Source organism: Sciurus vulgaris (assembly GCF_902686455.1).
Source record: "Sciurus vulgaris genome assembly, chromosome: 3".
NCBI lineage: Eukaryota > Metazoa > Chordata > Mammalia > Rodentia > Sciuridae > Sciurus > Sciurus vulgaris.
In genome coordinates, this window is record NC_136463.1 from 53,883,371 (window position 1) to 53,902,724 (window position 19,354).

The 19,354-nt window shown below is 50.1% G+C and overlaps 1 protein-coding gene across 1 annotated transcript; it reads right to left on the reverse strand.

Moving 5' to 3' along the window:
- Positions 1–4,863: 4,863 nt before the first annotated feature.
- Positions 4,864–18,534, reverse strand: GUCY2D (guanylate cyclase 2D, retinal; the record flags this gene model as incomplete). The annotated part of the gene is made up of 19 exons (XM_079135721.1): positions 4,864–5,370; positions 5,887–5,996; positions 6,181–6,266; positions 6,404–6,498; positions 6,615–6,713; positions 6,964–7,138; positions 7,389–7,581; positions 7,678–7,841; positions 8,379–8,527; positions 9,154–9,303; positions 9,808–9,964; positions 10,075–10,281; positions 12,235–12,315; positions 13,679–13,780; positions 14,183–14,285; positions 14,576–14,660; positions 14,997–15,348; positions 17,412–17,716; positions 17,799–18,534. The coding sequence occupies 18 exons, from the start codon at positions 18,532–18,534 to the stop codon at positions 5,903–5,905; spliced, it is 3,333 nt and encodes a 1,110-aa protein (XP_078991847.1). The 3' UTR covers positions 4,864–5,370; positions 5,887–5,902.
- Positions 18,535–19,354: the final 820 nt, after the last annotated feature.

The window sequence follows — 19,354 nt, forward strand, 5'->3', positions numbered from 1 at the left end:
TAGAGATGGTGTGTGGGGTTGTGCTTTTAAATGATGGAATCGATGTTATTGGTGAGCAGAGAGGATAGATGCTTGACTAACATACCTTTCTCTAGGTCCACAGTCAGACACTCAGACTCAGGTGTGGGTGGTAAGGTGCAATGACCCCGGTGAGTTGACAAAACAATTTTAGCTTGGATGGGCGTATCTCCAGAATGTGGCAAATCAGCCTGCCCTACAAGATACTAGACTTCTCAGACAGCACAGATATCCTACTCAATTCTTCTACTCCCTTCCCACTTCTGGGAACAGGGAGAGACATCTATCTCCACCCCAAATCCTCTGTCAAAGTCTGATTGTTTCACTCATAAAGATGTCAACACAGTGCTGTCGTGAGCTTAGCAGATTGCGCCACACTCATTCGCATGATTCCCTCAGACTTATAAATGATGAGCCAGGACAAGTGTCCTGACAAGGATTATATGCTGTGCTGATTTTCCTACCCCAGGTCCTTACCTTCCCCTGCTTAGGTTTCCCATAAATGGAACAGTCATGCTACAGGGCAAGGGATCCGGCCTACTCTGGATGGAGTCAGTACTTAGTGACCATCTTCTGTTCATCATTCACCTTTCAACACCTCTTTCCTCCCTGACCACGATTCTCTTCTTTTCTTTCTCATTAAACCAGTCTAACCAATGCTTTCCACAATCCTTTTAGGGAGTATCAGGACACCTCAGGCTACAAATAACAGAAAGCCCAGTTACCTTCCCAGCTGGATCTGGCTTCAGGCCCAGCCAGGTATGGAAGCTCAAATAGTGGCAGTCAGGACTTAATCTTTGTCCATCTGCCCATTCTGATCTCTGTCTTTGTGATGGCAAGATCCACCAAGGTCCCATCCCCTCAGCAACCTCAGAAAAAGAGACAACAGCTTCCCATGACTTCCAGCAGTGTCTCAACACTGAATTTCATTTGCAACCCAGGTAACCTGCAGGTCCTCAATGCAAAAACACTGACTCTTCATTTTGGTCTGAAAAGTGTCCAATGAGTAACTAAAAGCAGGGTGAAGAATTCAGCATCTTTGCTTCCATTTTGTATCCATCTCCTTTGCTTGGAGTTATTTTAGACTCTAGAAACAGGTCTGATGATAAATATCTTATGGTAAGTCCAAACCACCCCACAAGCAACAGCAACTTTCTTATAAACGACAACTTTCTTTTTGTCCACTTGACTGATCCCAAGATAATGATCAACCAGACCACAGTGTGACCAAGACAGCTTGACTGTGCATATTTCTGGTCCCCTTGTCTATATAATCTGGAAGCTCATGGCAGTACCCTTGTGGCCAGGGCTGGAAATGTTGCTCTCCTTTGCCTTCCCAGTATAGCTAGAGTGATTAAAAGTTCCTTTCCTGCTTTTCACCATTACTTTTTTCCATTTGGTTTTTGGGGATAAAGGACAGATATGATTTGTTGGGGTCCCCAGAGTCGGCCTCTGTCCTAGGACTCTAGTAAGCATTCCCAGGGGGTGGGGGTTTTCAGAACACCCTTGGGTCAAAAGAACCACACACCATGAAATGGAATAAAGCACACCTTTATTTCAACTCCCCCGTCCTAAGACCCAAGCACATAGCCTGCTGTCCTCAGAGCAAGGTTCGGAACATCTTAGAGAACATAGCCCTACAATGCAGTGTCAGAAATTACTGGCAAGGAGCAGCTCACCTCACGTCTTCAAAGGAAGGTACCTGGGGGTCCATATGGGAGTGGGGAACAGGGCCCAGACCCTGAGGAGCAGCACAAAGAAAAGTGCCACGTGAGCCTAGAGACAAGCTGTGGGTTCAAAGCAAAAGCTATTGGAGACCCCACTTTGGCCATAACTTGTCCTAGCCTCAGAGCCATCCTAAAGCAAGGGTAACTCCAAGTGTGGGTTTCTGGTGCAGGCCAGTTGGCTGAGGTAGTGTAAACACATCTGAAGGTGGGGAGTGCCAGTGACCGTGCCAGGTGCTCACAGGTTAGGAATTGCCCAGACACAAGAGCATCAGGTGGGGAACTGGGAGGACTTCAGAGGGGGCCTAAGATTGATAATTGACTGAGTCCAGGAAAAAGGTGTCACAGAAATGGGGGAAGCTGCAAAGAAAGGCAGAGAGAAACAGCTGGGTGGAAAGAGGTCTGGGGCTAGAGAGAGAGCAGAGTCAGAGGAAAGAGGAAAACAGGTACAGAGAAAGAAGACTGAGGGACAGAGAGGACAGTGAAGCTCAATCTTTCCCCTTCTCTTCTCCCACTGACTCTGTGAATTCTGGTGGGAAGATGGTCCCAGCCCCCAGTCCCATCATATCAGGTCATTTGAGATCTGAAGCAGCTGGCCTGGGAATGAGGCTGAGTCAAAGTTGTGAAGAGACCTGCTGACACCTGTCCACTCCACCTCTACCCTGAGGTGGGTTTAAGCCCCAGCCCTCTTCCTCCTCTTCTTCTTGGGTGCGCTGCTCAGGCCTGCCCAAGGCAATCTTCTGCACCTAACCCTGGATGACTCTTTCCTGAGGCTTTCTAACTCATATACCATTAACCACCCCAGGAACTAGCAGGACAGGAAAGAGGAATAGTGGGAGATGAAGTGGGGTAGGAAGGGAAGAGCAGGAGAATGAGAGCTACATCCACACTGTCAGGTCCAGGCCAGCAATGTGGAATCTGCCCTTTAATTCTGGGACCAAAGTACAGAGAAAATCTTAAAGGAGATATTTAACAATGTAAATAATTTTTTAAAATGTGTGTGCATGCATGTTAGGTTTTTCTTGTCTTAATCTTTAATTCATCATCTTTGAATGCAGTTGAAAATGGTTTTTTTAATTGCACTAAATTATTCACTATAGTGGCACCATCTTAGGTAACCAAAACTTACAAGTGCTGGATTTGTTATTTCTTATAAATTTTTTCTTTTACTTTAGGAAGGAAGAGGAAGTTCCCCTAATTAATTTAAAAAAATGCAAAGCAACCTCCAGGAACAAAAGTCATTATAACATCCACTGCTCCAGGAGTCCTAAGCCCAAGGTCTACAGGTGCCAGATGTAAGGGACGTTCAGAAAATCTCAATGTCTTGGAGGCTGTGGGGACTGTGAGAACTGAAATGTGCAGCCCTGGATTAAACCTACTGTTGCTCTTTAGCTCCTGCAGGATGTTGCCCAGGGGTGATGCAAGCCTTGTGTGCTGCTTTTGATTTCAGAAGAGGGAACTCTGGTACAGTTGGCCCTGCATATCCTTGGATGCTGCAGTCACAGATTCAATCCATCATGGATCTTGGTCTATGGAGTTAGGCCTACAATGTTTGCATCTGTACTAACCACAGACAGACTTTTCTTGTCTTGTTTATTCCCTAAACAATATATTATAGCAAGTATTTACACCACATTTACATTGTATTGGGTATTATAAGTAATCTAGAGATGACTTAAAGTATACAGGAGAATATTCATAGGTTCTACGCAAATACTACATCATATTATGTAACGGACTTGAGCATCCAAGGATTTTGGTATCCATGGGGATCCTGGAACCAGTTCCCTATGGATACCAAGGAATGATTGTATATATTTTTATATATATATTTATGTATATACTGGATATTTTAACCCAGGGGCACTCTACCACTGAGACACACCCCCAGACCTTATTTATTTATTTATTTATTTAGACAGCATCTCTCTAAGTTGCACTGCTGAGGTTGGCCTCAGACTGGTGATCCTTCTGCCTCAACCTCCCAAGTCACTGATTACAGACATGCACCACCACACCTGGGTTTTTATTTTTAATACACTGATTTGGTAGCTGGGTACAGTGGCCTATACCTGTAATCCCAGATACTGGGGAGACTGAGACAGAAGGAAATCGAATTTGAGGCCAGAACGAGTAAGGTAGCAGGATGCTCATCCCCAAAAAAGTGATTTAAAATTGATTTTTAAATGTTAAAACAAAAATACTCCATAAGTCAGTCAAAGCAATTCTACTAGCTAGTCTCTAGCCTCATTTTAATGAAATCTTGAAGATTCTGAGATTCAAGGGCTCCTACAATCATTCAGTTCTAGGCTTCATAAATTTTAGTGTGCCTATACTGTTTTGAGAGAGCTTATTAAAATGTAGATTCTGATTCAGTAGATCTGGGACCTGAGATTCTACATTTTAACAAGCTCCCAAGTGATGCTGATGCTGTTGGCCCACCAGCCAGTATTTTCCCAGTGAGGACTTGGTTCATCTTTCCACCTAGGAATTCCTTCTAACTGCCATATCCTTAGTTTCTAACATCTGCTGTTATGCTTGCACATCTCCAAAGGATGAATGCTCACTACTAGTGGGTGGTTGCAGCTGCTCCTAATTTCTCCCAGGGTCTGTGGCAAAAGCAAATACACCAAGAGTCAAACATGCCAAAGCCTAAGCTCTGGAACATCAGGGGAAATTTCAGCAAAGGACTTGCCAAGACTGAACATTGACATTTGTTATGAAGATCTAAGCAGAAGGAATTTTCTGTCTAACTGGCTGCTCAGCAGCAAAGAGTTAAACAGAGAATATGATGGTGCAGGCCTGTAATTACAGCAGCTTGGGAGGCTGAGACTGGGAGATAGCAAGTTCAAAGCCAACCTCAGCCACTTAGTGAGGCCCTAAGCAACTTAGTGAGACCCTGTCACAAAATAAAGAATAAAAAAAGAGCTGGGGATGTGGCTCAGTGGTTAAGCTCCCTGGGTTCAATCCCTGGTTCCAAAAAAAACCCAAAACAAAAAAACAACAGAGAATATGACTATTCCTCAGGTGTTCTAAGTTAGTAAAGGTTTGGTGCAGTTTAATTTCCTTTCCCCAAAGCATTGAAGTAAACTTTCCTCTGCATTTGGGTAAATGACTTGGTTTAACCACTGGAGAAGGAATCAGTTTCTGACCAGGGAGCAAAGAAAATGGGAATGAAGCTTGAGGCTAAACAGAAGCCATGACCTCCCTAGGCCACATGCCCTGGATGAAATACACAATGCCTCCACCTCCAGGGCATCCAATTGCAGATCATCCTTCCTGGAGCCCTGAGAGGCTCTGGAAAATGGAGAATCCCCCACCCTGATGGGCTCAGAATCCTTTGGGCTGGGGGCCACATGCCACAGTGTCCATATCCTAAGGCCAGCCATTCTAAAGCCCAGCTGTCAGGGCCACAGGGGTGGTGAAAATCACTTAGGTCCCCCTTCATTCCGCCACTGGGGGGGACCCAATCCTGGAGAGCGCATGAGACTTTCTCAAGGCTGGTTTGCAGCTGACTCTTGTAAAGGCTCAGAATCCGTGGAGGCAAAGCTGGACAGAAGCCAGCTCTTGGTCAACTTTAGGTCACCTCTAGCAGCAACTTCCAGGGAAAATATCTTCCAGAACAATCCTGAGGGAAAGATGAATGTCTCAGAGGGAAGTGGAGAAAAGGGGTCATGGGGGCTCATCTAGGAAGGGGAGGGTCACAGTCAGAGGTCTTCAAAGGAGGGTAGTGAGCAGCTCTCTGCTTTAACTCCAGAGATAACTTGCATACTGTCCTCTGGCCAATGTTGCCCCCTAGAGTTTTATCTCTTGTGCAGTGTGTCCTGGGGAGGCCTGGTATGTGCTGTTTGTGAGTGGGTAGGGTCAGAGAAGTGACATGCCATCACAATTACAGGATTCCCTAACCCTGCACTCCTGGACCACTGCAGTCCTACAGAACCAGTAGGTGCTTCCCTCCCAGGGTAAATTCCTGGGTTTAAGAACTAACCTGGGCTCACTAAGTCAGTGAGGGATTGGGACATCTGGCTTGGGTGAGACTTTCTACAGCCAGTGCTAGACCCTCAGGCTAGCAAGGAGGCACCTGTCCCCTAGGAAGCATCCCCCATAAGTGTGTGGTCTGGGAGACTGAGGGAAGAAGTTGTACCTGTCTGGGCAGGGCCTCACTTCGCGGAGAACTGGCCTGGCCTGGCCTTCTCCAGCTTCTGGCGCCGCTCAGCGGGTATCTCCTGCAGGCTGATGCCATGGTTGCTGGCCCTGTGGCAAGGGGCGGCAATATCAGGGGAGGGGAGTTCAAATGGGGTAGGGGAGAGCTCTGGTCATCGCAGCTTCTTGCTGGGGTCAGACACAGGGCTGGAGGCAGGGAGAATGCGGGAAGGGGCCTACCCCGCCCGTGCTGGTCATTCATCTTTCACCCCGCCTGAGCATGCCAAACCCTCACCCCGGTTGCAGGTCAGGAGGTTTGGGGATGGGCTTGTTAAAGCCAACTTTGCCCACCAGCCAGTACGTGTCCTCAGCGCCCTTGCCCTGGAGAGAAGACACAAGAGAGGAGGAAGCTTAGATGAACTGAAGTGAGCGAGGGAGAATCTCTAAGTCTAAGTGGAACTTGGAGACCCTAGGTCCCCAAGGGCCCCTCCCCAGGAGGGAGAGGGGCCCGGCCTCACCTTCAGCTCAGTACGGCCTCGAAGCTCCATCTGGAAGCCCTGGTCCAGAGCGCGGAGAATCCGCACCGTGCTCATATTCACGTGGATACGGTAAGCTGGGACGGTGGGGACGCCATGAGCTCTGAACTCACCTCACCTGACCTCTCAAGCTGTTTCCCCTCTTCGGCCCCGCCCTCCCTCCCCCAGCTCCTCCCGCCTCTGTCACACTCACGCAGCCCAGTGGACTCCATGCGAGAGGCAGTGTTGACAGTGTCCCCAAAGAGGCAGTACCGCGGCATGGTGAGGCCCACCACGCCTGCCACGCACGGGCCTGCGGAGATGCACAAGTTGGCGGGCAGGAAGGACTTGGATTGAAACTGACGGTGCCCAGCAACTAGGCTATGCTTAGGGTCTTGGGGGACCTTAGCACCCGAGCACCCCACACTCCCTACCAGATCTCCAAATAAACACTCTCAAGGGTATCCTTTTCAAGGCAAGACCCCATCCCCAGCCCCTTCGAAGTTTGCCTCCTATAGAAGGAATTTGAAATGAAGCCCTAGAGAAGAAGGGCCGGGAATTACCTGAGTGCAGGCCGATGCGGATGCGTACTGGCACCTCCGGCATATGGCGCATACGAAAAGAGCCCACTGCACTAAGGATGTCTAGCGACATGTTAGCAATCTCTGCCGCATGCCGCTGCCCGTTTCTCTGGGGCAGCCCTGAGGCCACCATATAGGCATCCCCAATTGTCTCCACCTGGGAGAAAGAGTTGTGCCAGTTCAGTATTGAGTGTCCCTCCCCGCCATATACAAAGCCAATGTAGCATGCTGAGGCTGAAACTGGGGTTAGAGCAGACATCCTGCAGAGTCAGGCTGCAAATTGGGGACTGGGCTGGAGGAGAAGATTGGGGAGGTACAGGAGGATTGGGATAGAGTATTGGGCTAGTGGGCTGGGGTTGATGGAGCTGAACTGAAGATCAGGATGTCTTGTCCCCTGCACACTCCACCTTATAGACATCGTGGGCACCAATTATGGCATCAAAGAGTGTGTAGAGGTCATTGAGCAGGTCCACCACTTCGATGGGCTCACTCATGGCAGAGATGGTGGTGAATCCCACAATGTCACTGAAGTACAGTGTCACTTCCTCAAAGTACTCTGGCTCCACAGGTGTCCCCTTCTTCAGGGCCTCAGCCACAGATCTAGGCATGGCAGAAAGTGGGGTCACATGGAGGCTGCCCCAGTCTGACTGGGTTCCAGTTCCCTCTCCACCCACTCCTCGCCATATTGGCACCCACGGAGGCAGCATCTGCGTGAGCAGCCTGTCTGTCTTCTGCTTTTCCAGCTCCAGCTCTTCCGTGCGTTCCCGGATCAGGTCCTCCAGGTTACTGGAGTACTGCTCCAGCATCCGAAGCATTGAGTCAATGATGTTCGTCTTCCGTCCCTTGTTGATGCTCTTGAACTAGTAACAACAGGAAGCAGGTAAAACTGCTGAAGATCTGGGTAGTCATGGGGCTATATTACCCATCCCATTAACCGCAATTCATCTTCTGCTCATGAAGCAGTCCCGGGGTGCTGGGCATTGTGTGTTCAGACATTATTAGGAGGCAAGTGGGAAATGAGGGTTCCCAAAGGTAGTTGTTTTCAGTTAGGAATTGTCAGGGCACTGCAGCAGCTCAGCCTTTGGATTCCCAGACCAAGTCTCTGTCACAGTAAGCCAAACAAATACCTGGTTCTCAATCAATGTTATTTGAATTGAATTAAATATTTCTCCCACCCAGAGCTCTGTTTCCAACCTCAAAGACCTCCGCAGCCCCCATTCTAGCTCACCATCTTTCTAAGTCTGGCCCCAACAAACTTCCAGTTCTCAGGCTACTCCTTAGGAGGTCACCTTGAAGGTCAAAGATCCTGCCTGCCTTCCTGTGACCTTTCTAGGTTACTAACAAGAATCATGGATCCCAGGGACCCACCCAGCCCTCGCCCAATCCCAGTCCCTAACCAGGTCAAAGGTGCGGTCCATGGAGGGTCGAAGTTCTGGCTGTTCTGCCCAGCACTGTGTCATCAGATGGATGCACTCCACAGGTGCCTGGTCCATGGATACCGAGGGCCGACACAGCGGAGGCGGGCTCTGCACCCTCTGCACCACTTCTGGAGGCATGAGGGGACTGTGAGGAGTGGGCATTCCAGGATAGAAGCCACCTCTGATCCTGGCCTGATTGTTAAAGCCCAAGATGGGAGACCAACAGAGGGTCCTTTGAACCACAGCTTCAATGGATGCACAAGTCTAGTGTGTAAGGGGTCTCTAGGAGTAACAAGAGGACCCTGAACCCTGGGATCAGTAAGATGTGACACAAAGAAACATTATTCCATGTAAGGAAAATGAGAGGATAATGAATTAGCTTGCTCAGAGTCCCATAGATGATAATTGATGTGGATTTGAATCAGATGGGACTGTCCTTTTATCCTAGCCCCCGATGCCTCCCTGGGACCTGTGAGAACTAGAGGAACCTGCTCTGTCACATGGGGAAACAGGTTGGGTCCAGCATCAGGACAGAACAAACTGCTGAGATCTGGGCCCTGAAAAGCACTCCCCCCGCTCCACCATCCTGATGCTTGACTTTCTACTGCCCTGACCCTTCAGACTCCAGCTTCAAGGGAGCCCCCACATAATTAAGTCTTATCACCAGGCTTTGCTTTAGAGAAAAAAGTGAGGCTAGGTAGGCAATGGCCCTGTCCTAACTATAAGATGCCTTTCTGGCCCCAGCTTGCCTTACCCTCTGCTGTCAGCTCCAGCATGGCATAGGGGGGACTGCGGCACACGACCTCCTGCATAATGATGCCCAGACTGAAGACGTCACCGGCCAGAGTTCCCCGACGCTCCAGGGCTGGGTCCCGAAGCAACTCTGGGGCTGTCCATAACTGATCTGGGATGGGAACGGGCGCATGGTCACGCGGAGGACCGTGGGGCGCTGAGGACAGACTCCCATCCCTGCCAGAAAGCCCAAACTCACAACCTAGACACTCAGCAAGCCCGCAGCCCTGCAACCAATCCCAGGAGAGATTACTTGAAACTCTAAGCTGTGTCAGGAGAAGCCCTGCCCTCACAATAAGCCCCGCCCCTCAAACAAGGCTGTGCCCAGAAAAGACTCCTTCTCTTGGGCACAGGCCCCCACCCTTAGGCAAAGGTCCTCTAAGAGCAGACCCGGGTGCACTGTCAAGAGCTCAGGCACAATCCCTCCCCCGAGTTACCCCCACCCACCAGTCACAGATTCCATCCTCCGAATCTTAGAGGTCAGATGACCTTTTCCGTAGTAGTCAAGTCCAATGGATGTGTAATGGGGAGAGTGCAAGAAAGGGAGCAGGGGCCCTTGAAATATGTGGACCCTGGGGGTTACTCCTGTGCGCAGTAGGCAGCCAGGGACTCCTACCCTCGGCAGTGGGAGGCTGCGGTAACACCTTCTGCGCTTCCAACAGTTTCCCTTGGCCATGGTCGGTGACCTTGAGCACGAACCTCCCGTCCACCACGCAGTTCCGTGACTTAAGCCGCCCGTGAGCCACGCCGCGATGGTGCAGGTACCTCATTCCCTTGGAGGAGGCGGGGTAAGAGGCAGCCTGAGCCGGTGCGGTTTCTCTGCTCCCTATCTCCTTGCCCTCAGGGCACGCCGCACTACCACCTCCCGGCTGCCAACACTCACCTTGATGAGGTCCAGCAGGAGGGAGGACTTGAACATCCAGTCCAGCTTTATTTCTCTCTGGGCGAGGAGGTCGTGGAGGGAGCCCCTGGTACAGTGCTCTGAGACCACAGCCAGGATGCCCTCCCCGGGGGCCGCAGGGCCGTCTGCAGCCCCCGCCAGGAAGAGCCCTAGGTAGAGGGCCACGTTCTCGTGCCGGAGCTCTCGGAGCTGAGGGGGCAGGGGAGGCAGGGGAGTTGACAGGCATTTTCTGCCCTGGTGGCAACGTGGGCAGGGGGCCACTATTCAATGTCTGTTTTTAAGTACTCAAACTAGGAAGATGGGATGAGAATGATGAGTGAAATTGATGAGTGAAATGATGGTGAAATAACACACACACACACACACACACACACACACACACACCTATGGGTTGTGGGGTTCTCAGATACTTCTGTTGATTTTATGGAAAACAAAATCAAAAGCCACACTGTTCAAATACTAAATATAGCTGAACTTAAAGTTATGAATGAAAAGACAACCATGCATTGGTGATCAGCACCCAGGCAGGTTCTGATTTATTAAACATCAATCTTTGAACTGCCCCAGAGTTTTTCTTTCTACTTCTCCTTTTTTTCTTCATCTTCTTCTGCCTCCTCCTCCTTCTTCCCCCTTCTTCCTCCTTCTTCTCCTCCTTCCTCTTCTTCCCCTTCTCCTCCTCCTTCCCTTCCCTCCCCTCTTTCCCTCCCCTCCCCCTCCCCCTGCTTCTCCTTCTCCTCCTTCCTTCTCTGTCCTTCTTTCTCCCCTCCTCCTCCTCCTTCTCCTCCTCCCAGTTTGGGAATTGAACCCAGAACCTAGCACATTGAGCTACATCCCTTATCCTTATTTTTATTTCACAACAGGGTCTCCTTACATTGTCCAGACTGGTCAAGAACTTGAGGTTCTTCTGCCTTGGCCTCCTGAGTAGCTGGGATTATAGACCTGCACCCCGGCATCCAACTGAATTGCTTCAGTCTTTTTTTTTTTTTTTTTTTTTTTTTAGACAAGGTCTCACTGAATTGTTGAGGCTAGCCTCAAACTTGTAATCCTCCTGCCTCAGCCTACCAAGTTGCTGAGATTAAAGTGTACACCACACATCTGGCTGAACTGTCTCCATCTTAAGGGAAAGTACTACATGAGAGAAAAGCCCCTGCCATGACCACCAGCTCCTTCTGAATGTAACAGTCCTTGTGGAGAGGCATTAGGGCTTTCTGAGGACACCAGAAACAGCTCATGCCTGCAGCCTGACCTGGCGCAGCTCTGCTTGGCATCACATCAGTGTTTCAGATGCTTCTGAGACTCCACACTCCCCAAGTTAGGTAAGACAGCCAAGCCATCAAAGTCCTAAAGGAGCCATCAAAAGGTCATACCTACTTGGCAGGTACTTTCAACCTTAATGTCCCTCTTCCCCACTATGCAGGACAGAGTACACGCATATGCTGGAAAAGTGGGGGATAGAGGCTGACTGGTGCCCTTTCTAGCTTTTCTTGGATTTCATTTTAAACAGCGGGTGTTAAATGGTGACTATTAATCTATTGACCCATAGTCTGTCCATTTAAATCATTCCACAACTGTGACTATGTGCATCTGTGGAGGCCTCAGGAAAGTATGCCAGACAAAGACTGGCAGACAAATGCATGGCATTCGCAGGAAGAGGGACATCAAGGTTGAAAGTACCAGAATAAGCCAGTCTATTACCTCCTTGCCAACTTTCCATTCTATTAGGTCAATACAGCTAGGACTATTTAGCATATGTGGCCTGACATATGAAAACTCATTTTCTATCATTCACTCAACAAACATTCACTGGGTCTCAGTAATATTCCAGACCCTGTGCTGGATGCTGGGAATACAACAGAGAGGCACAGGGAAGCCCTCACTAAGCTTAGAGTCCATGAAGGAGGCAGAAGTAAGCCAGTCCACAGATGAACACATAACTTATGTATAAATTAACATGTAATTTATCTCATATAAGTTGTGATAAGAATATCAGAGAACTAGTGCCATGAGACAGATTAATGAGAACTCTGCTCTAGAGTGGAAGGAACATTTAACTGAAACCTACTACTATATGCGGGCTGTAAAGAGAAGCAAGAAGGGAGGAACTGATGGCCACCCTGCACCCATCATGGGACCAACTCTTACCTTGGAGAAGGCTGTCTTAGTTGCTGGACGGATAGCTATGTGATGATCCCCTGGGAATTTCTTTAGCCAAACCCAATCTCCCTGCAGCAGAGAGGATGAGGTTAGGGAACTCAGTCTCCTAAAGTCCCATGATGGAAGGAGCTCTAGAACCCCCATACTTCCATTGCCCACTGTCCCAGAACACATCTGCCATGTGACAGCATCAAAAACAGGAGTTTGATATCTGCCTATCTACTTCTCAGCCAGCTGGTTGAGAACCCCCTCCTAGGTGAGAGAGATGCAAAAGACCTGTATAGTTGTCCTGCCCACCTAGATGTGCCCATTAAGTGAATTGTTACAACCACAAATGTCAATGACATCACCATCCCTTGCCATGACAGCACCATGCTTTGAGTCAGGCATGTGGGTAGATGAGACTTTACTGTAAACTAGATGGAATGGATAGGGAGCCTCCTTGTCCTCAACTATTGGCAGGGCTGATTCAAAGCATGTAACCACTGCAGCTGCTCAGAGGGTCCAAGCTTGATTCAATGATCTGTTGCTATCATTTTGAATGAGTGAGGGGCCTCTCATACTTATTTTGTCCTGCATCTTGCAAATTACATAAGTTGCCCTGTTGGTAAGGAATTTGGACTAGAAGGGAGTTGTGAGAGTCTGGCATTGATGCTTAAGGAGCACATGGAAATACATGTGAAGACATTTTTAATTGTCACAAAAACTGCATTTAGTGTACAAGGTCAGAGACAAGAGAAACTAAACATTCTTTGAGGGACAAGGTGATCCCATGCAACAAAGAACAACCTGCCCAAAATGACAATAGCACCCCTCTGAGAAATGATCATGATGGTCTCTAGGTGACATAGTTGGAAATTCTGCATTCAATCCATGACTGGGTGCTTGGGAGCTCTAAATTTCTATTTTCCTCCTGATTAGCTGAGGTCTCTCTAGACTCCCTCTGAATCTCTTCTCATTATCTCCCATCCAGGCCATCATATTCAGATTTCCTGGCCCCACAGGGTCCTACTGCACTTTTATGACATTCTTACTCTGCTCTAGGGCTTGCTGTTTGAGTCTGATCTGAATTTTGGATGGGAATTATGAGGGGGCAGGGCCAGGGGCTCCCAGGCTTCAGTGGCCACACCAGCCTGCATGCTGGTCCCAGCAGACTGCTCATCAGCTCCAGCCTGTGGTCATGGTCTGGCTTTTGAGGAGTCCTCACCTGGATCATGGCTAAGAGAAAATCTTGCATCACAATAAAAATCAGATCAGGATTGAGGAATCCATGACAGCTCCCCAGGTCCCACTTGACCTCCCACTGCCTGGAGCCTGCAGGATTTGACATGACTGCATGCCTCCCTTGAGAGTATACCTCCTCTCTGCCCAGGCCTGAGCACCTTTTCTCACTGCCCCTTCTGGAGTACAACTCAGCCTGGCTCAGGCTCACCTCATAGAGGCCAATATTTGTGCTGTCTGAGGGCTGGCTGCGAATGCTTCGAATGTCCGATGTGCTGCGGGCAGCCAGACTGGATCGACTCCCCTGCATCATCTGGGAGGTAGAGGTCAATGCAAAGAGTCAATATACTCTGACTCCAGAGTATATTCTGACCCCTTGGATTGAGGTCAGACTGAGTTTTGTGGATTAAAGAGGGGAAGGGAAGAAATTTCAATTAGGGAAGATGAAAATGATATTACTTCCTAAGTGCACAACACTTTACAAAACGAATATATTTATTTTCTTTTTGGACCTTCACACTACCCCAGAAAAGTAGTGAGGACAGGGGCTGTCGCTCCTATTGTACAGATGAGATTGCTGATCCCTAGAACTCAGACCTTAGACATAACTGGGGCAAAAATAAGACTTTCTTTCTGGGATCTGGGGGTGGCTGGGATGAGGGCTGACTCAAGGAAGGGTGAAGACAGCAGGTTTTTGGTTCCTTGCTTTCCTGACCTTTCGAGAGCTACCCCCATGTGGATGGAGGAAGGTGATGTCATCCAGAGTCAGGATGATCTTGTTGGGGCCAGAAACCATTTGTATATGAAGGAGCCGGTGCCTGGTAATGGAAAGAGGTTATACTGGCAAAATGGACCAGTTTCATCTGAGGAGGCCAGTAGGGATTGGGATGGAGGGATGATGTGAGTTCAGGGGAGGTATAACGGAAGGCAGCCATCTCCAAATCAGACATTTCCCTGGGACACTGCCAGCCCTTCAGGATCCCTATCCTCCCTCCCCAGGAAAGATCCTCCCCTCTTCTACTCTTGAATAGCTGTCTTTGCTGCACAATTTCATCCCTGGCAGTGGAGAGCCATGATCACATCCTACTTACCTCACTCCTCTACTCACCTCACACAGTGGGCCAGGAAGACCCCAGCGAGCCCCATTGCTACCACCAGGAGGAAGCCAAGAAAGACGAGGCCCGGCTCCACTCCTGAAGGGACAATGAAAGGCGGGACACTCAGGACCTTGGAAAGAGAAGGATCCCTTTCAAATCCTGGACATTCCAGGAAATGGGGATGGGAGCTGGAACAGCCTCTAAGGAAAGGTCACAGATTCCTCAAAGAGGAATCTAGAAATGCTAGAAAATTTCTCAGAGGGTTTTCAGACTAGGCAAAAAAGAAGTCCTAAGCAAGCCAAGGCTTGGAGGGGGCCCTGGAAGGGCCCAGAGGGCCTGAAAGAACTGCAGGACAGGAGTTCACTCTCATTTACAACTTTGTGGACAGGCTGTACTGACTGTCCCAGTGCGGGCTGGGATGCTCGCCCTTACCTCCATTGCAGATGACGTTTGGCTCAAACCAGCACGAGGGATCTGGCCCTGGAGCGGGGCCGCCGCGAGGGAAGTGCACCGGGGTCCCAGCAGAGCGAAGGGAGCCCCGGACAGGATCCAGCACGTATGTGGTGAAGAGTCGGCTCCCAACCGCATCCGTGTCCAGCAGTACGAAGGAGGGCTCCTCGGTTTCTCCCAGGGTCCCACAGAAGCCAGGGACTTCGGCATTCCCGACGTGCCTGGCCACTGCTGCTCCAGACACCCAGCCCCCACCGGCGGCTGCCCGTGCTCTCGCCACGCCCCTCGCCAACAAGAAGACCGCGTCGTAGATGGTGCCAAACAGCGGGGAGACCTGGAGAAGGAAAGCAGGGACTCAGGTCTAGAAAGCACAGCCCACAAATTGATGGGAATTCACTAGCTCTGCCTATTCTTTCATTTGAACCCTTGGAGCCCTGCACGTACTGACTGTTCTCAGCTCCTAGTTAGTGGTTCCTCATGGACTATCTCTTCCTCTCTCCCCATTGGCTATCCCACTTGGTCTTCCCCACTGACTGGCCCTCTTTTCAGGACTTGAGTTCTTTTCTCATTTTCGAATTGATTGTAACTATCCATCACCTTTAGTTCTGTCCTTTCCTTTCAATTGGTTGCCCTGCATATTGTTTTAATCTCATCACCTACCATTATATAAAAGTCTTCTTTCCCATCCTTTGGTTCACTTCTATTTCCTATTTTCCCCTTTCTTCCCCTTAAGGTTACCTCCTGATCTCATCAGGCCATTCTACTATTGCCGGTTCCCATTTCTCAAAGTGCCAGACACTGTGTAAAGCACAAGAGATATACTGGTATATGAGACCATCCCTGCCCAGAGGAAATTTCCAACTACTTAGGAAAACAGACATGGTTGTGAAAGCAGAGCAATGAGTAGAGGTAGGAAAACCGAGGAAGCTTTGTGGATGAGAATGAGGTTCTCCATCTCATGGAGAGGTAGAGGAGGTAGAGAAGGAGGCTTCTAGAAGTAATGACCATCCCTCGGGGGATGAATCATAATTATCCAGGGGAGAGTCAGGTAAAAGAGAGGAAATCACACAACCAACAACTCAGAAAAAAAGAGGACACATTTTTGAAACCCAAAGTAATTCTCTTACCAACTATTCTCATCCTCTCTCTCCATTTGGCTGTCCCAAATTCTATTGGGGAAGACTGGGAACATTTGTGAGGAATATTTCAATTCCCCTTGACTCACAACCCTCTCAAACCCACAGTCCCTTTCAAATATAGTCTTGGTGGTGGTTGATTTCCTGCAATCAACATCTAAATTCCCTTCTATCTTAATGGTTTCTAAACCTCCCTTTGTAACTGGGGTGGATCTAGATGGTCTGAACTGGGCTTCTGGGAACTCAGAATCCTGAATTTGAGCTGGATGTTGAGAATAAACTTTGGATCTTAATATGGGAGCACTTGGCTCCACTTAGGGATCTTTCTGCTCTTTGAAGATGTCAAGGCCCTCAAAAAGTTAAGACTATCAAATGAGGTCCTAGAGGAAATGCCTTCCATGAAGGCATATAGTTGAACACCAGCCATTTATTGTGGATTGTGTATAATGGTAGTGGTAGAAATGGGTTTACTTTGAAACAGACTGGAAATGATGTTGCACCCGGCCTTTCCGCTTGCAAAGCCAGTGCTCTAAGGGATGGGCTATATTGTCAGCACAGGATGAGCTCTTTAAGGTACGTGACTTGATCCCCTGAGGTTCTGTGTCTGTGAAGTTCTGTGCAGAGAAGGAACCCTAGACAAAGCCAATCAATGACTAAGGAATTCTTAATTCTCCTTTTCACAACAATCTTGCAAATGACCCTTTTTGCATCTCAAGACATACAATCTAGGGGTTTGTCCTTAGGGAAAGAAATATCCCATCTTTACTTAAGGAGGAAACCAGTTATAGCTGATCCCTGAGCAGAAAATTATATCAGTGATCCATAGAGGACAGGGCACTAGGAGAGGCAGGTCTATATGGGTATTAGAATATGCTCAAGTTGTTAGTATGGAAGATTTTGGCGATCATTCGGCATTGCATCCCCAGCCATTACATTCACAATCATCTGACACTTTCAAAAGAAAAAAGAAAAAAAAAAGAAATGGGTTTACTTTGAAACAGATAGGAAATGATGTTGCAGTTCAGAGTTTACTCCTTGGACCTGGGCTTGAGAGGTCTTCTCTCATTGCCTATTCTCTGGAAGCAATTTCTATACAAGACCCCAAAAAAGACCAGAGGCTCTACATTACCCAGGAAATTCCAGAATAGCTAAAGCAGCTTGTTCTCTCCCCATTGGTTTCATTCTTTTTTTCCTCACTTTGACTCCTTTCCTTCCCTCTTCCCTCACTCCGCTCTCCTCCCATCTTCCTTGGCCCATCTACCTGCTGCAGATTGAGGTCAGGGGGCAGCTCCCGGTGCTCTTGCGCTCTCCGCAGGCTGTCCAGTACACTGCCTTCCGGAGGACAGTGGCGGGTGAGGGTGAGCACAGCATCGTGGGCCCTGCGAAGCTGGGAGCTGTTGGCCAGTGCGGCCAAGGCTTCCGGGCCTGGGGACAAGGCATAATGGAGTGTGTCGAAGGGCAGGAAGACCAGGGAGCCATCAGCTAGGCCCAGCTCCTCTGCGGCCTCCAGTAGATACCGCTGCTCCTCTCCACCCAGTAGCACCGAGTGCATCACCATGATCACCACTGCGGACAGAGATTTGGCTCCCTGAGATTCCCGGCTGTAGGCAGGACCCACCACCTCCCGGTACCCTGCAGGGGAGCCTACCTCTGACCCTGGGTCCGTCCCGGACCCTCTTCAGGGCCTCCCGGGCTCCAGACAGGTCGGAGGGCTCAATGGAGGTCACCAGGGTGACCGGTAGGCCCCGGGCCCTGAGCGCAGTGGACAGAGCTCGTCCCGCCTCCACCCATAGGTCCTGAGGGGCTGTCACCAGGGCCACGCACGCCCAGCGGAAAGCTCGAAGGAGGACGTACAGAGCATCCGCGGCTGGAGTCAGGGCAGGGACAGTGGTGCCCGCCGCCCGCGTCCCAGGGCAGCCCCAGGGCACCAGCGCTACCCCAGCTTCTTGAGCTAATAGTTCCGCTGGCCGACAGGCTGCAGGGTTCACGGGTCCCACCAGGCCAGAGACGCGGCTTAGCGCGGAGGATACAGCCCCCAGCGAGCCAGGCGTCCGGCAAGGCTCGGGCAGCAGCGCGACCTCTAAACGAGGGCCACCTTCCAGAGCAAGGTCATGGTTCAGGCGGGCGGCTGCCAGACCCGCGGCCAGATCGGGGCGGGCACGGGCGAAGATGGGGTCGCAATCCCAAGGGCCAAGGACCCCCACTTTGAACACCGCGGAGAGGGCAAAGGGAGGCGGGAAGAGGAGTAGGAGCAGGAGCCGGAGCAGCAGCGGTCCGGGCCAGGGCAGGACCCGCAGGACGCGTGGTGGGGACCCATCGCACCGCTCAGGGGCGCAGAACCCGGCGTCGGGAAGCTCCCTGGTTAGGAGGGTGCACGCAGTCATTGCCAGCTTCTGTGAGCACAGACCGAGCAGGATGAGCAATTGAGACCCCCCCACCCCCCGCAGAATTCCCGTAGGGCTGTCCCGGCAAACCTGTTTCTCAAACCCCGCTTAACCCTTGAGGTGTCTTTCCGTCCACAGTCCCTTCTGCAAATTCAGACGACTAGAGCGGGTCAAGTGCAAGTCCTTCCCGCCTTTCCATTCCCAACTTGTTTGCCCCTCCCTCCTCATCAGGACTGTCGAGGGTCGATGGGACATGCCCAGGCCCTCAGTCCTGAGGAGTAGGTGCCTAGGGACCTTTGCCACTCACCGGGAAGTACAGGGCTCGGGCCCAGGGCCCGGGTGAGGGGTCACAGGGTCGATCCCCCTTCAGTCTCCCCTGCCAGCCCATCCCAGGGCGGGGGTGTGGGAACAGCCGGCGAGAGCCCTTAATCTCCCCAAGCTGATTAGGGGCCTTTAATCAGTCAAGGAGGGGCTGGCTAGTGGAGGATGGGAGCACCTACTGCACCGTTTTGGAGTGGGATCTGTCTAGGTTTCAGGCAACCTGGAGTTGATTTAGCCATATTGGCGGGGTTTGGGGTCGGAGGTAGAATTAGAGCCCTGTCTCACACCACACACAAAATCAATTCCAGGTTATAGACCTGCATGTGAAAACCAAGTTTTTAAATGATTCATTTTTCAATCATCATGGCAAAGATTGGATCTGGTAAGGATCACCCGTGGATGCTAAAGCTAGGTGAAAATGTTGACGAAGAACAAGGTATTTGTCTGGTGTTTCTCTACAGATTGCTTATGAGTTAGAGGAGAGCAATCATTGTATAAT